Here is a 24960-nt window from a genome sequence, read left to right on the forward strand (position 1 = left end):
AGCTGGTTTCATAACTTGCCCTTTCTTATTTCACTTCCCTGTCCCTATAGGTGGTAGGCCGAAACACGGTCCCCAAAGATATCACATCTGAAAGTCTGCAATAAGTAAATAAATGCTACTTTATTTAGAAGAAAGGTCTTGGCATAAGTTGATGATCTTGAGTTGGGAGATTATCCTAGATCATCTGCTTGTGCCCTAAGAAAGAGGCAGAGGAAGATGGGACACACACAGGAGAAGAGATATGGAGATGAACCAGAGAGGGGCGTGAAGATGCTGGCTTGAAAGGTCAGAGAGATGCGGCCAGGAGCCAAGGAATGCTGACAGAAGCCACCAGAAACCAGAAGAGGCAAGGAATGGATTCTTCCCCAGAGCATCTGGAGAGAATGTAGCCCTCCAGATGCCTTGATGTTGACCCAGGGATACTGACTTTGGACTTCTGGACTCCAGAACTGTGAGTGAATCCATTTTGGTTGTTTTACACCACGTTTGTCATATAGCAGTCAGAGGAAACTAATACACCACATTTTTCATCTCCCAAAGAAACCACATGCATCCAAATCTTTGTTTCTTGGGGCTTTGGCTTCTGGAAGAAGCCAAAATAAAATGCTGGTGTGCGCTCTTCTGCTTTTACCCTATTGCCCTTGCTCTGCTCCCACTCTGGAAGGAGATGTAATGGTTGGGGCAGGTAGCCATCTTGTGGTCATAAGGGGACCACAAACAAAAAAGCCCCACCCTGAGGGTGGGGAAGCAGAAAGCTACACAGAGACTTGTATACATAGCTAATGATTTGGTATCTTCAGCTGGATGTGTAACAGGCATCTCAAACCAAGCTTGCGTTTTCTCTAGTCTTCCTTGTTTTAATAAATGACAGTCTTATCCTTCCAGATGGTGGGTAAAGAGTCTTGCATCATCCTTTGCCCATCTATCTCTTGCACACCACATATCCAATCCACGATCTCTAAATATTGTCAGCACTTGGCTCAGTGGTTTAAGCCACTGCCTTCAGCTTGGGTCATGGTCTCAGGGTCCTGGGATCGAGTCCCACATCGGGCTCTCTGCTCAGCGGGGAGCCTGCTCCCTCCTCTCTCTCTCTGCCTACTTGTGATCTCTCTCTCTCTCTGTCAAATAAATAAATAAAATCTTTAAAAATCTTTTAAAATCTTTAAAAAATGTACCCATTTGTTTCTATTACTACTTTACCAACCTGATCCCAATCACTGTCATCTCCCACCCGAATTACTACAATGGCTTCGCTTGTCTATCCGTCCTGCTCTTGCCGTGCTGTGGTCTCTTCTCTGCAGAGTAACCGGAGTAAGTGTTTTAAAACGCTAAGTCAGAGAATGTCACTGCTTTCCTCCATGCCCTCCAGTGACTTCCGATTTTAAACGGCCCCTGTGCCTAACCCATGGTGTAGGTTACTGCAATTAACCTCACTTAAAAATTGTGCTGGAAAAAGTTTATGCAAATGTTTTCCTTCTTGGTGGTGTTTTGAATCTTTGCCTAAACTCAGTAGCAGCTGAGTTGTCTCTCAAAGGAGTCTTTCCCTTCCTTTGTTTCTTCCCTGCTCTCTCCCTCCCTTCTCCCAACCCCCACTCCCTCCCTTCCCAGTTTCTTCCTCCCTTTCAAAATCACTCAGTGAATTCCTATAAGCACTAAGTACCATCTAACATTTCAGGATCTACCTTCAAAGTAAAATATCAGGATTTTACCCTAGGTCTATTTCACTTTGTTTCTTCTTCAGAAAAACCGGGAAGTACAATTTACAAGATTTGATTACTCTGGAAAGGAATATGTGTGGCTGGGAATAAAGAGTAGAAGGAGAATAATGGGGCCATTCAGAAGACAAGAGAATTAATCATATTTTAAAAAAGAATTTTCAATGTGAAAAAGAATAAATCACAACAATTTAGGAGTGCCTGGGTGGCTCAGTCAGTTTAGCGGCTATATTCAGCTCAATTATAATCTCAGGGTTCTGAGGTGGAGCCCCACATTGAGCTCCCTGCTCAGCCGGGAGCCTGCTTCTCCCTACTCTTCTACACTCCCCCTGCTTGTGCTCTCTTTCCCTCAAAAAAATAGATAAAATCTTTAAAAAAGAATATTTTACTGCAATGTATTAAACTGTTAATATATTAATTACACTAGAATGTTTTACAAATTATAATTAAAATTGTATTAAACTAAGCAACTGGGAAAGTAAAGTTGTGATTATGAATTAACACATCTCAGAGGGAAAGAACACATAAAAGGTTAAGAAAGATGCACACACAGAGTACTGCTTTAAAGATCTTTCTGAATTAGATGTGAGAAGTTTATGCTTTATTATCCATCTGCCTTGGCTCTTTGAAAATATGACTTTCATGGCATATTAAAAAAAAATTGGCAGATCATGCAGCAGATTTTTAGGAAGGATTTGATAAGATTCTATGAATGAGATCAATGACTAAGATGTAAGTCACAGAATCAAAAAATAGAGTAAATGATTTAGTAGAGAAAAATGAGACTTTTGGTTGAAGACAGATGAACATAAATATTTTTCCTTCCCAAATCCTACTAAAATAAGGCAAAGGGATATGTTTAACCTACAAGGGTAAAGATAATGGTAGCCAGCAGTAGACAAAGCCAAGAAGCAACCCAGTGAAGTAGAAGGTAAGTGCTGGCAGCCCAATTTACACCCTCTAAGCCGGAGAATTTAGAAGAGTGTTCTCTAGAATCTGATCAGCCTGAGACAGAGACTGAACAAGATGGGGCTGATGACATGCCTTGATGCTCCCTGTCAATGAGCAGCTTCTGTATACATTGGAGTTTCCTGTCAGCTTTGACTCTGCCATCTTACACAGGGGTGAGCAGCCGGCAATTACAGACGTTTGAGGAAAGCAGTTCACGCAACTAGGTCAAATGCAAACAGAAAGACATTTTTGGAAGGAAATCATGAAGAAGAAAACTTAAAAATTATAGCTAAGTTTCTAGAATTCTTAACTCCAGGAGAAAACAAAACATTCTATAAGAAAGGAAGAGTCGCCACAGCATGCAATATGTCTCAGAGGTGAGGAGCATTTATAAAGGCATAACGAGGCAAAGGGAATGTTGATGAAATCAGAATTAGGGTGTATTGGGTGGATGGAAGAATAAGAAGTATGGCTCTGTGTGTGTGTGTGTGTGTGTCTGTTTGTGTGTGACTGTGTGTATATTTATGTGTGGGACTGTGTGTATGTGTGTGACTGTATGTTTGTGACTGCGTATGTATATGTGTGTGACTGTATATATGTGTATGTGTGTGACGGGGCTGTGTGTATGTACGTGTGTGGGAGTATATGTATGTGTATGAATGTGTATGTATGGGACTGTGTATGTGTACGTGTGGGACTGTGTGTATGACTGTGTATGTGTATGTGTGGGACTATGTGTATGTATGTGTGTATGACTGTATATGTGTATGTGTGGGACTGTGTGTGTGGGACTCCGTGTATGTGCATGTGTGTGGCTGTGTGGGACTGTACATATGTGTATGTGTGTTTGTATGACTGTGTATGTGTATGTGTGGGACTGTGTGTATGTGTATATGTGTGTGTGTGAGACTCTGTATATGGTGGGGATGAAGTGGTGGAGGCAGGAAAAGTAACCAAAATGGGCATCAATAGATAATGCCTAAAACTGAAAAATCAAAAAGTAGCAAAATAATCATGTTATATAGAGATACGGAGATAAATACCAAAATAATCTGCCAGAAGAATTTCCTCTGGGGAATGGAAAAATGGGGAGGCAACAGGAGACTGTTGTTTTTTGATAACAGTGATAAGAAACCAAATGACTTTTTAAACTATATATATGTGTAACTCAACAAAGAAAGATCTGGATAAATGTTCTGTTTCAGTTAGAAAAGATATTTTAAAGAAGTAAGCCACTATAGGGGAATCCACTTACACAAGGGAAAAAAACATTTCTTAAAAGCAACACTCTGGAATTCATACATTTTGGAACTCTATATATGCATTTCGTTGAGCTGAGGATTACTTAATGCATTTTATTCTGATCAAATTCCTTTTTAGAAATGTCCTTTAGGGGTGCCTGGATGGCTCAGTCAGTTAACCCTCTGACTTTGACTCAGGTCCTGGCATGGTTGCTGGTACTAAAGATCTCAGGAGAGGCAGTAAAAACATGAAGTCAGTGCTGAAATAAAAGTGAGAAAACTCAAGAAATTCCTCCAGGACAACAATGGAAATTACAAGAGAAAAGAAAAAGATCAGATCCTTCTAGGAGATGAGACTGACAGAAGAGAGTGTGGAATCATTAACCAAAGAAATAGAAGAAAATGTCACTGAATTGAGGAGATCTGAATCTTGTGTAACAGTTCACCAAATGCTGTGAAGGATTACTGCAAAAGAATCCGTACCTAGAAAGTTCTCCTGATAAATTGTAAGTTGGAAGGATAAAAAGAAATCCTATAAACTTTCACACACACATACAGAGAGAGAGAGAGAGAGAGAGAGAAAGGAAGGAGGGAAGAACAAACCTGAAAGAGAGCCCTGCGTTACCTCAGGCTCCCTGCTCAGTGGGGTGTCTGCTTCTCCTCCTCCCTTTGCCCCTCCCCCTGCTTGGGCTCTCTGTCTCTCTAAAATAAATAAATAAAAGCTTTATTTATTTAAATAATAGGATGTAAAAATCCTTAAAAATAGGATGTAAAGCTTCTAAGAGAAAATGAGGAAAAAGAAGATTAGATCAGACTAGTAAGTTTGGGGAAATCAAAATGGGTCAAATATTAGCATAAGTAAATAAATGAATAAGTAAATAAATCCTCTTTTTAATGGCAAAGACTCTCCAATTGAGTATATTTTTATATCTAATCATATGTTCTTTACAAGAAACACAATATGATATAAAAAATTTCAAAACAAGAGTGTGAGATGATAGAAAATACGGACTGGTCTCTGTCCTGATTCCTGGCACAGTGCTGCTAAAATCCTTGCCATTTCCTTAGTGATAATAGCACCAGGAGCATCTTTTGCTCTAACATCTGGTCTTTGACCTGGGTTCCTGGCTCAGGGCTCTTGAAACTTTTGTAATTTCCCAGGTGATAGGAGTGTCTTTTATTCTAATGAGGCAATACTGGGCGGTCTCCTGGCTGAGGGCTGGTCACTGCAAAGACCAAGCCATTACTGGAAGCTTGGAATTTTCAGCCCCACCTTCCATTCTCTTGAGAAGGGAGAAAGGCTACAAATGGAATTAATGGTCCATTAGGCCTATCCGATGGAGTGGCCATAGAAATCCCCAAAGCAACAGGGTTCGGAGAGCTTCTGGGTCAAGTAAGACAGGAAGTGCTGGGAGGCTGGCCCACCTGGCAAGAGCCTGGAAGCCAAGCACGACTTCCCATACACCTTGCCTTGCCTCTCTTCCATCTAGCCTTTCTCCTTCATCCTGGTAAACATGTTTCCCCACCTTCTGTGAACCGCTCTGGCAAATTAGGTGGGGGGCACTGGAATGTCCTATCTACAATGGCCCGAAGCACAGGCAGCAACCTGGGCTTGCTCCTGGCATCTAAAGTGGCAGCAGGAGCAGTCTTGTGGGGCTGAGCCCTTCCCCTGTGTGGCCCCATGCCATCTCCAGGTAGGCAGTGTCAGAATTGTGCTAAATTGTACGACACCCGGGGTGGGGGAACACAGACAATGGCTCGGTGGGGGAAAACCTCCACACATTTGATGACCAGAAGTGTCAGAGGTGAAGTGTTCTCTGTGAAGATAAAGGCACACAGGGAAGAAAGACATAGGAGAGAAGAACTGGTTTCTCCCTACAAGAGAAAGGAAAAGACTGAGTTTCTTCCATTACAAAAGGGGATGATGAAGGACATGACAGACTAAAGTAAACGAAAGAGAGGGAGGTGGCAAGATGAATATCAGGCGAAGCAGAATTTCAACAACAAAAAAACACATGAACCTATACTTGTGAGTTCTTTCATAAAACTACATCATGTAATGCATCAAGATACAACATCCATGAACCTCAATGCATTAAGCAACAGAACACTGAAATCTGTTTCAGATTTCATTCGTAGAATAAAATGGTAGACAAAACACCAGACAAAAACCGTTTCAAATATAAGAATTGGACAAAACTACAATATGGTAAAGAGCTTTCTTAAAATTTGACAGATCAAATAGACAAAAGGTAAGGTAACGATGGATTTGAAAAACATGATTTAAACATAGTAAAAGGTCAGATGACCTGTGTGAAAATTTGTTAACATTTTTATGTAAGCATTACAGAATATACATGAGTTTTCAAATGTCCAAAGGACATTTCTAACAGCTGATCATGCAATAGATTATAAGAACACGCTAAACAAAACTGGAATATTGGATGGGCCACAGTGGCAGTAGTGAGATTAAAAAGTAATAGTAATAAAAATATAATTACCCCCCCACCCTTGGAAGTTACATGTCTTAAATATTTCAAATTAGTCACAGAGGAAATCCAAGTTGAAATACCAGACTATTTAGGAAATGAGAGTGGAAACACCAATAGTATGGCCCACAGCAGAGCTGTACTCAGGAGAAACTTGAGTTTTGATGCTTTTATTACTTAAAGAAATCATAAAATTCAGAAATCATAAGAATAACTGAACCAGGATTTTCAACTCAAAAATCAGGAGAAAAAGATAAGTAAGAGAAATCATATAAGGACAAGCTAGTCAGAGTAGAAATTAAGAAGGAAACAGAAACAAAGCAAAATCTAGACTTAGTGCTCTTTAACAGGCCCAATACGAATAGACCTTTCGTTCATTCTGCAGTAATTTATGTTCTGGGCACACACTCTAAAAGCAAACGGAAAGGACAAACTCAGATATGGATGTTTTGATTAGAAGGAGTGTAGGTTGATTAATACAACAGAAATGTAAACACCTATAATCGGGGGAATCATGGATTTAAAATTAAAATCAAACCCTGTGCTAACCCAAGTGTCAGAAAATAATGATTCACCCAACAAATGTTCTGTGCAGAAGCTCCCTCCTTATGCCTTCACACTTTCTGTTCCTACTGTCTACAGAGCTCTCTTTGCCCAATACAAGCTCTGCTCCAATACCACATTACCAGGAACCTTGTTTGATCATCCCATTCAATCTCCCAACCTTAGCCTGCTTTGCTTTTCTTCATATGACCATGTGAAACATTTCATATCTCCCACTAACCCTTGGAGGAGTGGCCTTGTTTTGTTCACTGCTCTCTTCCTTGTGCTGAGACCAGTCAATGGCTTATAGTAGACTCTAGATATCTGTTAGATGAAGTCGTGCCACAAAATATTACTGTGTATGTAGGTGACATGGTTTGCTCTTTTACATGCCCCCATGAGGTTTTATTGTCTTTATGATCTAGATTTTTACATATTATCTCAATAGCATGAAGGACAGAAGCAAAGCCAACCTGGCTCCCCATGCTTTGTAGACCATGGTAGACAGCGTCTGGTCCCATGCATGCTGGGATGAGTAGGGTAGTTCCTCATGGAAACCTCTAGTGATTCTCATTCACTTCTGGCTTGCAGTTACATTGTACCCAGACAAGCTCTATGACTCTCGACTAATTCTAAGTTCTTTAAGGTCTGTTTCTTATTGATCTTTGTATAAACCAAGAGACTTAATGTTGTGCTTGCCATGCATTCAATATTATACACATTCCCCCTGAAAGAAAGAATGAAGACAAACAGCAGTCCCCATGGCCTCAGATCTGCAGGAGTGAAGAGGTATCTGGTACCAACCGAAGGTTCAAGACCTTCAGTCTGCCTCTTAGCCCTCAGTGCCATCATCACATCAGGGACCTAACACCCGTTCAGTCCCAGATTCTAACCTGGCTCTTCTGCACATAGTAGGCAGGCTGCTCCCACATCTCACTGCCACCTATTTCCAGTGTAGCAAAGCCTGCAGGGATTAGAGCCACATGTATCTGAATTCAAATCCTGCTTTTCCATCAACCAGTTGTACATTCGGAGCAATTTGCTGCTTTCTTTCTCTTTCTTTCTACCTTTCTGAGCTCAGAAATATAGCAAAGGCTGCTAACTGTCAATATTTATTGACAGTTGCTTTCTTTCTACCTTTCTGAGCTCAGAAATATAGCAAAGGCTGCTAACTGTCAATATTCATTCTTCTTTCGTCACCTAGACTTTAGCTGGCCATCGAGCTACTCAGTTAGAGAACACATGTCCCAATCTTTTCCTGCAGCTAGCTAGCTGTAGCTCTGGGACGAAGTTCTGGCCCACAGGAAATGGCTAGAAGTGAGGCCTGCTATTTCCAGGACACATTCCAAAAAGGACCCAAATCTCCTCTCCTCTTGCCCTTGCCCTTTCCCTCTGGCAGGAGCACAGGGGTGGAAGCTGAAGCCATCGCTTCGGGTCCAGACATAAAAATCATGCAGGGAGGATGGCAGAGCTGCCCTCCCAGTCCTGCGCTACTTATCCCAAAACTTGTCCATGAAACAGAAATAAACTTCAATCTTATTTAAACCACTGTATTTTTGGGGTCTCCTTATTATAAGACCTTAGACTCGAGTCTAACAAGCACATTTGATTTTCTTAGTTATACAATGAGAACAGTACCCAGCCAGGCTGTTGCAAGATGTGTGTGTGTGTGCAGCAAGATCTAGAAAACTGACCATTGTTCTTACCCAGACCTGTGCAGTTTTCCTTTAGCCTGATGTCAAAGTCATGATCTGAGCAGAACAACTGAAAGGAGTTATTATTGGAGTGGTTTGACGAGTGCAAGTCAGACACAGTCAAGATTAGGCACTAGAGCACCACTCCTACCCACTGTCCCTCCCATGTTCACCCCTCACCTGCCCCCGCTTCCCAGTCCCCAGCTTTGGGGTTAGCCAGTGGCCAGCTGACTAATGAAACAACAGGAAAAGAAACCTTTGTGGTCCTGGTGGCATGGAAGGGGTGGGGACAAGATATCTGTGAAAGGGAATTTAATTTTTTACAGTGCGGAACGCTATACAAATTTTATTCCTTATCTCTTCATGAAACCTTTGGTAAAATATCCAGTTCTTATTGTTGTATGGGAAGCCAAATCTTTTTTTTTTTTTAAGATTTTATTTATTTATTTATTTATTTATTTGACAGAGAGATATCAAGAGTGGTCAGAGAGGCAGGCAGAGAGAGAGGGGGAAGCAGGCTCCCTGCTGAGGAGAGAGTACAATGTGGGGCTTGATCCCAGGACCCTGGGATCATGACCTGAGCTGAAGGCAGAGGCTTAACCCACTGAGCCACCCAGGTACCCCCAAATCTTTTTATTTTTAATTTTATTAAGTTTTAAAATTTTAATTCCAGGATAGTTAACATATTGTTATATTAGTGTCAGGTATACAATAGAGTGATTCAGCAGTTCTATACATCACCCAGCACTCTTCATGATAAAGACACTTTCATCCTTTTCACCTATTTCACCCATCCCACCACCCACTTGCCTTCTGGTGACCATCAGTTTGTTCTCTGTAGTTTGGAGTCTATACTGGCCAAATCTGTTATGAGGTTATGTTTCCAGACTGAGCTCAGCCTTAAGGGCAAGTGTGGAGGGAAACCTGGGATACTCAGTGCAGCAAGAAAGGAATGAACTGGGTGGGACATGCTGGGAACCCAAGAGCCCGCACATTGGCCTTTGTGGGCAGCCATCATCGTAAAACACCAGAAAAACTCACTAAAAGTTGGAAAATGGTGATTTTCGAGTACAGACCCATAGTCAAAATTGGAGAGATTCACACCATAGGTTCTTGATTAGAATCACTTGAATTTTTCTCCATCTACCTCACCAATACTAATCGGTACATCCTACTATTAATATTCCAATTTCAAAATTCATTATCTGAGAGTTTAGGAGATAGTTAAAGACTTACTTATTAAACAGAAAATTTTCAATCAACACTTACCCCATCGCATTATGGGTTTGGTTCTCCATGTCAAGAAACTGTTGCATCTGGTTTGTGTCTTGATTTTTAATCTGTTAGGGGGAAAATGATCTAGATTACTAAAACGCTTACTTTATCAACCTTTGAAACAGGAAAATTCTACTACTGGCAAACCATGGTGTGTGTGCTTCTCCAAGGGTAGTAGCTCTTGATTCTACAAAATGTAGAAATTTGGGCCTTTTTAAAAATCCCTCCCCTGTATTTATGACATCGGCTTAGTCATAAGTTGAAATAGGTGGTATTGGCTGAAACGAGCGTTCACTGGCTATTTTCTGAAGAACAGCTTGATGCCAGGTACCTTGCAAAGCGCTCATCACAAGAGATGAGTAAAACAATTCCTGCTGTAGAGGAGTTATAGCTAAATGTTCTCAAACTTTCTTGTCCCTTAAAAGTTTGCCTTTTATTTGAGTAAATTCTCTCTTTGGCCCTTTCTGGGCTTTGTTAGAATGAATATACCACGAGATTTAGGACAAAGGGATTAAGAGTTGCCTAAAAATATAAATCCTACAATTCCTCAGTGGCTTTGTGGGCACCTGCTTATCTGGATGTTAGTACTTGCCTAAATTCTAAAAAAGAAAAGAAAAGAAAGATAAAAAAAGTTTTCCCAAGCAACAAAGTTTTAATTACAACAACATATGAGGATAAGTGGACAAAGTACTGAGAAGAACTTCAGCTGCTCTGAATCACTGAATTGAAGCCACTAAAATAGCATTCAAGATGGTAGAACGAAGAGGAAGGCTTCCCAGCTCACATCATTTCCAAATTAAAGGAATTTAAAGAGAGGCTCTGAGACTCTGTGGAGCGGAGAGGTGCGTAGCAGGGATGGGGAGGGAAAACTTGACAGAACAGACAGATGAGTAAACTGATTTTGCAGGTTCTTCCAATCACTCACTTTAACGTCAGGGAAACTGAGGCACAGACAAGCTAGTTGACTTGCCCAAGGCCACAAAGCTAGAACCTACACCTGCTGACTCGGGGAGACCCGGCTCTGGGTTCTGCGCTCTGCGCTCCCCTCGGGACATCCGAGGCTCTCCCCGCCAGCGCGCGCCCCCGCCCCCCGGACTGCGCACGGTTCACGTCCAGCCCCCCAGCGCAGCAGCCGGCCTGTAGGGGTCCCCCGGGCCTGGCCGAGGAGCGAGGTCGAGGGCGGAGGGTCGAAACCGGGTCCCGGGGACCAGGGCGGGTTACCTGCGCCGCGCCGCGCTCTCCCGAGAGGTCTGAGGCCCCGGGAGCAGGAACGCCGGGGTCAACCCCAGCCCGGCCCGCCCCCAGGGGCCCCGCCGCCCGCCGCCGCGCTCCCGCCACCCGGGCCCGCCCGCCGCGCGGCCTCCGAGGCCGTTAGGGCCTCTCCCTCCCGGCCACCGTACGGCCCGCCGCGCCGCCACTGGTTGCCATGGCGACGCGGCCGAACTCGCGGCCGCCGCGGCCGCCTCAGGGAAGGGGAGCGGGGGGATGGGCTCGGCAGCCGCCGCGGAGCACCCTTGCTGGGTGGCACCGGGGTCCTCGCCCTCCCCCGGTTACCCGTGCGGTCTCTGCCCCCTGGACAGTCTTCCCCGAGACCGTATCCTGGGTCCTTTCCTCTTCTTGGCTCTCCCTAGCCCAGGGTCGGGCACCCAACAGGGCTGGAGAAATATTTGTTCAGTGAAGGAAGGAAAAGTGGGGGGAAGGATCTGAATCCACGTTTCTTTTCTTTTCTTTCTTTTTTTTTTTTTTTTTAAGATCCCATTTTAATGTAACCTCTGTACCCAAGGTGGGGCTCGAACTCACAACCCGAGATCAGAGCGTCTCGTGCTCTACTGACTGAATGAGCCAGCCATTCTCCCCAGCATCCAACTTTCTTACTTGGGGTAAAGAGAACTCTCACTTGGGGTAAAGAGAACTACCTTTCTCTTTGCCAAGGTCAAGGTGTCCTTCCCCTCGGAAGAACGGGGCGGGGAGGGAGGGGGTTCGGTTAAAGCTGCATTGCTCCGCCCACAGCCGCTCAGCCAACAGCAGCAACCGCACCTGTCTTTCCCATAGAGCGCCCAGGTCCTTTGGGTCCTCACAACTTTGCCAGTTAGGCGGAGCAGACAGGATTGCCTCCCTTTTTTAGGGAGAAGGAAATAGCTCCTAAGTAGGTTAGGAGGGAACCGACTGACTGATTCCAGATTCTTTTCTTTTTTCACTAAATTCCAAGAATAGTTGATGATAGAATCTCTGTGTCATAGTTCTGATTTCAAAGAACAGGAAAGAATATATGCATATATACATGTATACATACATGCGATTTTTTCTATTGATACCTTGGGTGATATTTTTAAGCACTTGAATTTGTAATTGGAAAATATTTTTGCACCAATTTTAGGAACATCATTCTTGCTCGGAAATCTGGTTGATTAACATCTAATTCTTAAAATCTTTTCTTTGCACTCCACTTTCATGACAGTAACATTAATTTGCTCCTTAAAATGACTGTCAATTTACCATTGACCCCAATCCCTCCATCCAGGTTCCATTTGAATTTCAAAAAACCGTCTGCTGTTTCTTGACAAATTGAGTTTCCTAGATGAATTGTGTAAAGTAATTTAGGTCATTAGTTCTAATAAGTGTTTCATAGCTCTCATTATGATTGAATGAAGAGAGTGATCATTTCATCTTAACTTGAAACTTTCCATTATTCAGGAAACCTTAAGTCATATTCTTTATTCTTGTCTAAACTTAATGGGTCAATGTATTTATTCTGACCCGAAGAAGGGAAAATGGAAGCAGGAACAAAATTTCATGGAGTTTCAGAATGTCCAGTATCACTCACGCTGTGTAGCGCTTTACCACTGTAAGTACTTTCATGCTCATTATTTCTTTAGATGCTCAGAAGTACCATGTGACATGTGTAACAGGGGTTATTCCAGCTCCTTTTGGCAGATTAGGAACCTGAACCTCGGAATAGTGAATTTGTCCAAGATGATACATCTAGCTCAAATGCAGCTAAGATAACGATCCTAGATCATTTTACTCTAAATGCCGTGCTCCTCAAACTCTGCCTAAACGTTAAGATTGAGTAGTTTTCTTGAGCAGACAGAATTTTGCATAGGTAACTGTAGATGTGTTTAAAGCCACATTTTTACAAAAATGGGTGTGGGCAGGGCTTGCAAAGCGTAAGTGTGTGATAGAGTTTAAGAAGATTTAAATATAGGATGGAACCACTCCCCTCAATTTAATAGGAGTAGAGGCTTTCATATGGGGATGAAAGTTAAGGCCTGATATGAAAGACCTACCTTCCCACCACCTCACCACCCCTCACCGCTCAAATAAATACTAACTGCAAAGACTGGAACTTACCCTGAAGCGGACCTATTATTTTACCTTTTCAGATGAGATTGTTTTGAAATGGATGAGGAAAGCAGGAAGTCTCTGAGTCTAAAGGAGGAGACGAGTGTGACCAGGCTGCTGGTGAGAGATGGCAAGAGAGCTCAGTCCTGTAAGAGAATTGGAGGACACAGTAAGTACAGAATAAAACATAAAGTATAACCAGAAACGGTCAAAAGAGAGTATAGGAGACATGTATGATTGAGGAATGAGAATGATCTGTGGAGGAGAAGCTGGAGGACCAATGATATAAAATAAATAATAATTGTACCCATCGACTGAACCTTAAAAATGGAAAAACAAAGTAGTTTTCACAGCATAACTTGTAATGCTAGCACAGAAAAGGAACATGCACTTAAGCATAAGTAAGCTTATATAAATTAACGTCTGTCTTTTTTACAAGGGAAATACTTATTTTTATATCTCCAAGAGAAGATTCAGAAATTGTATAGACATTACAATAAAAAGTTTATCTTATCCATAGAAAATATTTTAGAAGAAATTTTAACATAATAACGATCAAATACTCATAGAATAGAAGAAACCATAGAGGGGATGTGGTTCAACCTTTTCATTTTATATGAAAAAACTCAGATCTGAAGAGTTAAAATGATTTGACTACCTTCATTGCTAGTTAATAAGAAACATAGAGATTTTAGAGTGCTTTTTTTTTATTATATTATGCTGCTTCTATAAGTGGAAGCAAGTTGAGGAATTTTCTGGAGATACTTCAATACATATTCAGTACATATTCTAGTTGGGAATATAACTATTCAGGAAAAGGAAATTTAGTTTTTACAAACAAGATCACCATAGGGACAGTACTGTCCAATAGAAATATAATGCAAACCACTTATGTAATCTTAAATATTCTAGTAGTCAAATTAAAAAAATAAAAAGAAGTAGGTGAAGTTAATTTTAACAATATACTTATTTAACTTAAGTTATCCAAAATATTATTTCAATATAAATAAAATTATATATAAAATTATAATATAAAAAAATTATTAAGATACTGTGCATTTTTTTTTCCATACTAAGTTTTCAAAATCTCCTGTGTAGTTTATACTTACAGCACAATCAGTTCATAGAGCCATATTCAAGTGCTCAATAACCACATGTGACTGGTGGCTACCATATTGGATAGACCAGCCCCAGAATACAGGTGCCTGGCCAATGTACTAAAGCCCTTTGTTAAGTGTGAAGGGTCATGCAATGACAGAGATTCTAAATTATTTGGATGTGATTTGAGAGGGACTAAGAAAGTCTCCTCCAACCTCTCTAGGTTGGAAGAAGAGAAATGCATCCCTGGGACCCTTAGATGGGCAGGGAGAGGTCTTTCACTGCATTATGATTCACAGTCCTATCAATTCTCCTAGTAACAGCTGCTTTTCCAAAGAGAATTCAGAGGAAATGGGAGGGCCTTACCTCTTAGTTTTGGCTGACCGGGGGCTTAGGTGCCAAAGGAGTGTGTCCTCCTGATGGGAATTATAGCATCAGGACTCATTGTAGGTTCAGAAAACAAAACCAAAGTCTTTGGAAAATGGCAATCATAATTTTTTCCCTCACTTTGCCCTCTTATAGACCCTTAGTGTTTTAGCACTATGGTTTTGAAAAGTCATCCTCTCTTGAGCATTAAGGGGAATGTAGGATTCTGTATCAACTTGAGCTAAAGTTTCATGGATGGAATAACTTATTTCCTGGAATCGGGCACAGGAGGGGCAATGCTGAAGTGAAAAGTTTCCAGTGGGGAAAATGAATTTGGATCCCCCTCTGGGGAGTCAACTCTTCCTAGAAGTTCATCTCTGTTAAAGCTTTTCAAGTACCAAGCTAATAAAATAGTGAGAAATTATTGGGTCAAAGTCTAGGAAAAGGCAAGAAATAACCTAGAGAAGTGGGCCCAGCCTCAATGCTACTTTTGCCTGGAAGGTGTTTGATGCTTTGGGAGGAATAACTACAAAACTGAGTGGCAGTTGTGTTGGTCTTACCAAGCAAACGGAACAAAAGACAAAGCCTGGGCTCACTCCAAGTAAGGAGTTCGGCCTTTAAATTGGAACCCGACAGGGCTTTGCCTTCAAGAATATGGTAAGATGGAAATAATTAAGCACCCTTAGTGACTTGCGACCCAGCTTTGGATTGCCTGGGTAGTTTAGGACAGCCTCAATGTCAGAGCAAGGCTGAGGCAGTATTGAACTGGTGATTAAGACAGCAGAAGGAAGGAAGCAAACATTTTCTTTGGTGAAGATTCAAATCATTCAAGGCCTCAGATTACTCCAAAGAATAATTTCTCAAATACAGTGACCGAAACACACTCAAAGATAATCTGGGGCCAGGAAACAAGATACCCTCAGGGAAAACCAGTATAAACTACAGACCACAGAAACCAAACCATGGAAACCTTAGTTACTGGAATCAGAAAACAATTGTAAAACTCTATGGTTAAAGACATAAAAGACAAGATTGGAAAAGTCTTTAGGGAGACTAAATATAAAAAGTGACTTAGTGGGACATCTGGGTGGCTCAGTCAGTTGAGCATCTGACTCTTGGTTTCTGCTTAGGTCATGGTCTCAGGGTTGTGGGATCGAGCCCCATGTCTGGCTGTATTCTCAACACAGTCTGCTTCAGATTCTCTCTCCTCTCCTTCCCACTCACTCTCTCTGTCTCTCTCTCTCAAATAAAAAATAAATAAACCAATACTTTAAAAAAAAACTGACTTAGCATATTTGAAAAGGAACCAAATAGAAATTCTAGAACTAAGAAAAATTACTAACAACCAAAATTAAGAACACGATTGATGTATGTAATACTAGTTTGATACAGGTACAGAGTGAATTCGTGAACTAGAGCATAGATCAGAAGAAAGCTTGCAGATGGTAGAAGACAGAACAATGAAAAATATTTTAAGATGAAGGTTTATAGCTTTAGTATTTTTTGATATAGTTATTTGTTGTTATAAAAATAAAATAGATAATATATATATGAACATGCCTAGTATATGTCCTGGTCTGTATTGGGTACCCAAGAAGTATTTGTTTAATTTGAAATAAAAAATTTTAATTTGCATAACTTGCAAATCATCTTTGTCACTCTTTATAATTCCCATTTCTGTGTCAAATGTTCAAGCTTCTCTTTTAATTTTTTTAAAAAAGATTTTACTTATTTGGCAAAGATATCAAGAGAGGAAACATAAACAAGGGGAGGCAAAGGGAGAAGCAGGCTCCCCGCTGAACACGGAGCTGGACATGGGGATTGATCCTAGGACTCCGGGGTCACGACCCGAGCTGAACGCAGACACTCAATGACTGAGATACCCAGTAACCCCCAAGCTTCCCTTTTAGTTTTTTAAACATATTACTCACAGTTATTTTTTATTTTGTTTCTTATGATTCCAATATCAAAATTTTCAGTATTTATTACTACTAGTTCTTACATGTTGTCTTATTTTTATGTGTATATTTTATGATTTTTGACTATGAGATAATTTGGGCAGAAGAATTGATTTCTGAGACATCTTTGGAGTTACACTGGGGTTAAATGCTTCCAAAGAGGATTTGCATTTGCTTTTGGAGTTGCCTTGGGGCCTATCTAACCCCGAGTGACTTATTAAATTCTTCATAGGAACTTTTCAGACAGCACAGGTAATATGAATGAATGAAAAACAAGTGTAGGGACAACTCATGATGAAATTTCCAGAGAAAGAATTTCCCTTTACCCAGGGCCAAAGTCACGATGGATGTGTTTTCTGCTGTCTTATTGTTGTGACTTAAAAAAAAAAAAGTGTCTTTTCTTTTAGAACAGTTTCAGATTTATAGAAAAACTGTAAAGATGATACAGAAAGTTTCCAGATATGCCAATCAGGTAGATCTTATTAACAACATCTTACATTAATATGGTCCTTTTCTTATAATTAATAAACTAATACTGGTATATTACTATTAAATAAAGTCCATACTTTACTCGTAGTTCCTTGGTTGTTACCCGATGTCTTTTTTTTTTTTCCATCGCAGGGCCCCATCCAGGGTAAGACCTTACATTTAGTTACCGTGTCTCTTTGGATATCTCTTGGCTGTGACAGTTTCTAAGTTTCCTTGTTTTCGATCATCTTGACAGTTTTAGGAAGTGCTAGTTAGGGATTTTTGTGGAATGTCCCTCAAATGGAATTTGTCTAATGTTTTTCTCCTGGTTAGACTAGGGTTATGGGTTTGGGGGAGGAAGATCACAGAAATAAACTGCCATTTTTAGCATATCATATCAAGGATACCTTCTACCAACCTGATTTATGTTGGCATTGATCTTGGTCACTGGCTGGGAGGGTGTTTGTCATTTCTCTCCATTATAAAGTTACTCCCCAACCCTTTCCATACTATACTCTTGTGAAGAAAGTCGCCATGTGTGGCCCACACGTAAGGAATATGCTCCATTGCCTTCTTAAGGGTAGAGTAATTTCTTTTTAATTTAAAAAAGGGTTTTTTTTAAAAAAAGATTTATTTATTTTTTTAAAGATTTTATTGATTTATTAGAGAGAGAGAGTGAGAGCACAAGCAGGAGGAGGAACAGGGAGAAGCAGACTCCCCGCTGAGGAGGGAGCCTGGCATGGGGTTTGATCCTAGGATCCTGAGATCATGACCTGAGCTGAAGGCAGATGCTTAACCCACTGAGCCACTCAGATGTCCCAAGATACATTTATTTGAGAGAGAGAGAAACAGACAGCTGGAGCAGGGCTGTGGGGAAGGGCAGAGGGAGAGAGAGAATCCTTAAACAGACTCCCTGCTGAGTGGGGAGCCCAACATGGGGCTCACAATTATGACCTGAGCCAAAGGCAGACGTCTAACCAACTGAGCTACCCAAGTTCTCCAAAATGCCAGGATTTTTAGCAGATGCTGTGCTTGATGGATTTAAGTATTCGTCTTGAATTTTGTACAGAAACTCATTATCATCATAGACAAATAAGACAACCACTGTAGTAGTAGAAATGGAAAGAAAGAAAGAAAGAAAGAAAGAAAGAAAGAGAATTATAATAAAAGAAGTGACAAGAAATCCTTGCAAATGACTGTTAAAAAAATCATCCAGGTAATTCTGGTATTCTATTTTCCTCTCACAAAACATTTCTTTTCTATTCCTTTTAATATTCCCTTTCCTGAAGCTGTTCAAACCTCATTAAATTGTCATGTTGTCGCGGTAGCCTTATCTCCAAACGTGAATTAACTATATGTTGACTTGAAGAAACATTTTTTTCTTCTGTGGTGTTATGCCAATATTGCCAGTGAAGAGATATGCAGCACTTTGAGAACTCTCAAGTAATAAAATTCTATTAGTCATAGTGCTGTAAAGCTTCAAACTATATCTTCATGTTCATGTTCAGAAACCTAATGGCTTTTTTTTTTTTTCAACCGTAGCAATTTCACTGGAGTAATACAGTTCTAGAGTGGTGACTTATACCCTTTAATTAAGGTATTTGTCAGAATTAGGTATACCAGGATATAAGTAGTACAGAATTTCTGTATACCATAAAATATATTCTGGGTTTGTTTTCACTTAAGTTCAGGAATGCAGGTCCAGGCCTCTAAGAGACTGAGTATTTCCTCTGAGACTAAGACTGCAGATAGTTTTCATTGGACGACCCAGCTTCATTACCTAGAATAGATATTGGGAAGGTTTGTGAGTTTGTTTCCAGGCCCCAGAGGGAAAAAGAGCTGTTATCCATTAGTAGTATCTCCCACAGACCAAGGGTCTGTGTTGTGCATTTCACACTCCAAAAGATTGTTCTCATTGTTTCTGTTTTCTTTCCTTTTGTTTCAATTTTAATTTTTATCAAACTTATACATATGCATAGTTAGAAACTCAAATATTCGTGGTTAAAGAGCCCGTTAGGAAGACGAAGGCTTATAATAAAAAATAGTCGTCTCCTGATGCAGCCTCAGGAGCTCCTCATGTCCACCCCCAAGACGACCTTTTGAAGTTCCTTGGTTCTTCTTTGCCCCAGCAGTTCTCAGGGTTGTTAGTAGCAAAAGCAGACCAATTCGGACAATTGGGTAGCTCACAGGGGTGCTTAGTTTCTAGGAACAGAGGTTAAAGCCATGTGACACACTGCCCTAAAAAAAGAAAGTTCTACCACCGCTTCACCACTGGTACCAATGTGTTCGGAAACTCGACTTGTGGCCATGTTCTGAAGCTCAGTGATTCTGCCACTCCCTTACTGGCCAAATGTTCTCCCAAGGGGCCCCTTCCTCGAGGTGCCCTCTTCTAAGGCAGACTCTCAAGGGAGCGAGTCTGGCAGAGGAGTACAGGTCCCAGGTGACTATGCCAGCCGCCGAGGACACTGGAACAGAATTGGGGGATTATTTTGGGAGCACATATGGCAGTAAATTTCCCAAATATAATAAGATGTTGTACAAAAGGAGCTGGACAGACTGAAAAGAAATGACAAATATCTATCGCAGCTTTTTTTTTAAAAGATTTTATTTATTTATGTGACAGAGATCACAACTAGGTAGAGAGGCAGGCAGAGAGAGAGGAGGAAGCCGACCCCCTGCTGAGCAGAGAGCCCGATGCGCCCAATGAGGGGCTCAATCCCAGGACTCTAGGATCATGACCTGAGCCGAAGGCAGAGGCTTTAACCCACTGAGCCACCCAGGCACACCTCACAGCTTTTTAATGGATGAGTTTATTTTACTATTTTTAAATTTTGTATTTTACATACTACCTAGGCTGGTCCCCACTATTGAAGACAATCATAACTCCCCCCAAACACAGATTTCTCTGCATCCACCCATCTGTATAACCATATATTTTTTCATAGATCAGTATTTGAGTTTACATTATTCTATACATGTAAAATTATTTTTATCGGAGCCAATATCTTATTATATTCTTTTCTTGTATGTTATGTTTCCCTTAAAATTAAGTTATCGCTTTTTTCATTTCATAGTTTCCTGCAAGTTTTTTTTTTAAGACTTTATTTATTTATTTGACAGAGATTATAAGTAGGCAGAGAGGTAGGCAGAGAGAGAGGAAACAGGTTCCTTGACGAGCAGAGAGCCCGATATGGGGCTCGATCCCAGGACCCTGGGATCATGACCTGAGCCGAAGGCAGAGGCTTTAACCCACTGAGCCACCCAGGCACCCCTGATAGTTTTCTATATACCTGTCATTAAATTTTATTCTAAATTTTATTCCAGATTGTACTTTCTGGTGTCATATTTTAAAATTTCTAGGTGATCTGTTTTGTTGTGTTTCTGTTTTTTTAAAAAATATTTAATTTATTTATTTGCAAGAGAAAGATCATGAGCAGGGTTAGGGACAGAGGGAGAAGCAGACTCCCCACTGAGCAGAGAGCCCAACACAGGGGCTCGATCCCAGGACCCTGGGATCATGACCTGAGCTGAGGCAGATGCTTAACAGACTGAGCCACCCAGGTGCCTCTAGGTGGTCTGTTTTGTTTTCTAAATGTTCTTTTTTCATAATGTGTGTGTGTGTGTGTGTGTGATGGATGTAATGCTTTTTCTTATTTTCCTGAAGATAATTATTGTCTGTTTCTCTTCTGCTTCTTGTCAGTTTCATCTCCGTTATCTTTCCTATTAGTTTTGGTTTCCATGATCTTAAAAGTTGCCTTCAAATCTCTTATTATTCTTATTTTGGCTCATATTTAAGAAAGAAGCCCTATGTTGTGAGACAGGGTAGGGCTTATTAAATACTGGACTTCACTGGAGGGTAATTGGGCAGAACACAACCATTTCACCAGGGGACTCCCAAGTGTCAACATTTTATTTCTTCCCCCATTTTTCTCTTTGGCTGATCACTTTCCTCTGAGAGAATTCCTTTAATATCCTGCCCCTAAACATGGCTGCCAGCATCTAAGAGCTGAGCCATGGAAGTTGTTTAGAATAGAGGCTTTCATTCAGTGGCCCCGTGTTTAGTTGGTAGCACTATTTTTACGCTGAGTGCACTAAGTCTAGAGACCTCTGGTTTGCCATCTTCAGAGAGTAAACCTCCGATTTTCTGTCAACTTCATGAAGAGGCAGTTACCTGGCTGGGGAGAGGACCTAGGTAATGATCTATATCCTCTGTGGACTTTCAACCAACCCTGTTGTTTTCTTCTCTACTTGGTCTCCCATATTCTGAAGTACTTGGTAAAGTCAGTTTCTTTTTCTTTTTAAATCCTTGGCATGGGTTGATATGCTTCTAGGTTTAGTCCTGGTGGGCTTGGGTTTCAGCTTCCTGTGGAGTTAGTCACCATTTATCCATAGTTAATATTGTGAGAGTTACCCAGAACAGTTATCCAGCTAAAATTATACCACTGTCTTCTTTCCTACTCTCTCCCTCTGCTCTCTCTACTCCTCCTCTCCCTCCATCTCTATCTGTATCTCCCTCTCCTCCCTTCTTCTCTCTCACTGTGTGTGTGTGTGTGTGTGTGTGTGTGTGTGTATGTATGTGTTGGTAACCCCTTCCTGTCACTGTAGTGGAGTATTAGGAGGGATGAATAGGTAAAGCATGGTTCAGTCTTCCATATTTCTGTGTTAATTAGAAATCCCTTGTTACATATTATTTCTTACAATCTTGTCAACATTTACTGTTTAGTACCACAAGTAGAATTGAAATAATATTTTTCACAATTGACATGTCTGCTTTTATCAGTTTCTAACAAATCAAATCTTCAGTAGGAACAAACTGGTTTTCTTCCTGGAAATTTGATCATTATGTTGAGACTTGGCTAGGATATCATCTCTGTTCTCTTTCAATCTCAGTTCAATATTTATAACTAACTATTAAATCTCTCTCAATTCTATACCTTGCTACCTTCTAATTACATAAGCAACACAGGTTTCTTTTAGCACGTTTGGAAAACACAGAAGAACACAAAGCAGTAAAAACAAAACAAAACAAAACAAAAAAACAACCACCTCATTACTCTTTTTTCAAAGTAATATGTAAAATTCACTCTACCAGATCTCTGTAAGCACTATCAACATTTTGGTCTGTAGGCTTCTAGATAGTTCTGTGTTTATACATACATATGTAAGGTTAGATTTGTTTCTCCCAAAATACAGGATCATGCTATACATATTATTATAAAGCTTGCTCTGGAGGGCACCTGGGTGGCTCAGTGGGTTAAGCCTCTGCCTTTGGCTCAGATCGTGATCTCAGGGTCCTGGGATTGAGCCCCGCATCACATGGGGCTCTCTGCTCAGCAGGGAGCCTGCTTCCCCCTCTCTCTCTGCCTGCCTCTCTACCTACTTGTGATCTCTCTCTCTCTGTCAAAAAACAAAACAAAACAACAAAAAAAAAACACCACTAAAAAAAACAAAAAACAAACATACAAACAAAAAAACTTAAAAAGAAAAAGCTTGCTCTGTTCTTTTTTACTTAATGGTATATCAATAACATTTTTCCAAGTTAGTATTTTTTTTTACATACTTCATTAATTTTAATGGGTATTGAGGTAGTTTTAAGACAGATTCCTAAATAAAATAACTCCACTTGTTCTTGATCGTCCTCTCCAAGATTTGGAGCATAATTCCCTTCTGAGTGTGGGCTTAGTGACTCACTTCTAATGAACAGAATATGGCAGAAGTGACAATGTGTGTCATTTGAGAATCGATCATAAAAGATATTGCAGCTTCTCCTTTGCTCCCTCTCTCCCAGACCACTCATTCAAGGAGAAACAAGTTCTATGTTACCAAGACACTCAAGTATCCCTAAAGAAAGGCCCACATGGCAAGAAGCGAGGGGCCCCTACCAACAGTCAGTGAGGAACTGTGACCCCCGGCCAATATACATTTCCGTGAATCATCTTGGTAGTGGGACTGCCAGCCTGTGTCAAGCCTTCAGGCCCACAGGTTACTAAAAATAATTATAATTACAGAAATACCACTGTATTAGACTGAAGGAGACAGAGATATTACACAGTGAAATGAGGCATTTGGAATCCAAAATTTTACTGAGAAAGCTACACAGCTCCAAAACAGGCTACCTTTCAAGGAAAAGGCAGAATAAATCAAAAGAGGTAATCAAGCAGCCGGAATGTGGAGCCAAGGGCCACAGAGAATCATTCCTAGGCAGGAGTAAGACTGAATTCAAATCAAGAGACTTCTAACTTGTAACTTAGAACAGTGATTGCTTTGGGCCTCCCATTTCCCCTCTTTTTAGTCAGGAATGTCTAGAGTGGTTATCCTTGGCCTGTCTCATATATGTATGCTGGGTGCGTATGTTATCTTATCTTTTTAGTGCATAGGGCTTGAGATCAAAGGGACTGCACTTAAGGAATGACACCGAGAAGCTTCAGCCATTCCTTGATCCAACTAACATGACATGTTTCTGAACTTTAAGCTGATACTGTAAAGTTTTGAGACTCGGGGGGTAGACGGGGGTAGGCTTAGAAGGGGATGAGTATATTTTCTCTGTGAAAGTAATTTTAATAATTTATGGCCAGAAGACAAGTTGGGGTAGTTTTAAAATATGTCCAAGAATCAGTCAACACTTCCCTCCAAAAAGTGGAGACAAAATCACTTTTCCTTGAGCTTAGACTGGACTTGATGACTTGGAATATTGTAGAATGGATAGAATCGTAATGCTGTAGAGTATTGTAGAAATGATAGTGTGTGACTTCTAAGGCAAGGCCACAGAAAGCATGGCAGCTCTTTCTTGCTCTCTCTTAGATCACTCGTTCTGGAATAAGCCAGCAGCCATGTCATGAGAATGCAGAAACAGTTCTAGGGAGAGAGTCGTGTGGTTGGTGTGGAGAGGGATTGAGGCCCCCTTGACCAACCGACATGTGAGTGAGCCTTCTTAGAAGCAGAACCTCCTGTCTCAGTCAAGCCTTCAAAGACTGCACTCCTGGCAAACATCTTGACTAACGAAGGACCCTGAGTTAGAACCGCCTAGCAAAGCCACAGCCAAATTCACCACCTTTAGAAACTGGGAGATAATAAAGAACTATTGTTTTGAACTGCTAATCTTGAGGAAAACTTATCACCCAGAAATACGTAACAGAAGTGTGTTGTTCTCCCCAATTCCTTTTTTGTAATTATAAACAATGTTGCACCAAACCTCCTTGCATATATATCTTTATGTCCTCGGGATATTATTTCTATAAGATGAATTCTTTTTTTCCCCCCCAAGATTTTATTTATTTATTTGAAAGAGAGAGAGAGAGTACAAACAGGGAGAGGAGCAGAGAGAGAGGGAGAAGCAGGCTCCCTGCTGGGCAGGGAGTCTGATGTGGTACTTGATCCCAGGACCCTAAGATCAGCACCCAAATCGAAGGCAGACACATAATTAACTGAGCCACCCAGACGCCCCTCTATAGGATGAATTCTTTCCTTTTCTTTTCTTTTAAGGTTTTATTTATTTATTTGACAGAGAGAGACACAGCAAGAGAGGGAACACAAACAGGGGAGTGGGAGAGGTAGAAGCAAGCTCCCTGCCTAACAGGGAACCTGATGTGGGGCTCGATCCCAGGACCCCAGGATCATGACCTGAGATGAAGGCAGATGCTCAGTGACTGAGCCACCAAGGTGTCCCTGTAGGATGAATTCTTAAAACTGGTCTGGCTGTGCACATTTTAAACTTAGATATTGTCAAATTTCCTCCCCTAAATAATTTTAACAATTTACACTCATCTGGTTGGATGAGAGTGTCTCTATATCTTTGCCAATTTACATGCTATTAGTCTTTC

General features: G+C 40.9%; 1 protein-coding gene and 1 long non-coding RNA gene across 5 annotated transcripts in view; one reads left to right on the forward strand and one right to left on the reverse strand.

The window, feature by feature from the left end:
• Positions 1-12060, reverse strand: part of DEUP1 (deuterosome assembly protein 1) — an 81978-nt gene extending 69918 nt beyond the window's left edge. For 3 of the 4 annotated variants that reach the window (XM_045087198.1, XM_045087197.1, XM_045087199.1), the window contains exons 1-2: positions 11130-11274; positions 9903-9973 (exon numbers count right to left, since the gene is read on the reverse strand). In XM_045087198.1, the coding sequence (XP_044943133.1) occupies positions 9903-9949 (47 nt within the window). In that variant the 5' untranslated portion in view covers positions 9950-9973; positions 11130-11274. Of the gene's footprint in view, positions 1-9902; positions 9974-11129; positions 11275-11945 lie in introns of those variants that run through there. The other variant, XM_004763575.3, reaches the window with a different exon arrangement.
• On the forward strand, positions 11309-24387 carry LOC101687068. Its single transcript, XR_006608733.1, has 3 exons — positions 11309-12753; positions 13292-13419; positions 23942-24387. It is a non-coding gene; the product is annotated as an uncharacterized LOC101687068 (long non-coding RNA).
• Positions 24388-24960: the final 573 nt, after the last annotated feature.

This window comes from Mustela putorius, unplaced genomic scaffold (genome assembly GCF_011764305.1).
Source record: "Mustela putorius furo isolate JIRA1106 unplaced genomic scaffold, ASM1176430v1.1 tig00001069_pilon_pilon_pilon, whole genome shotgun sequence".
NCBI classification, from domain to species: Eukaryota; Metazoa; Chordata; class Mammalia; order Carnivora; family Mustelidae; genus Mustela; species Mustela putorius.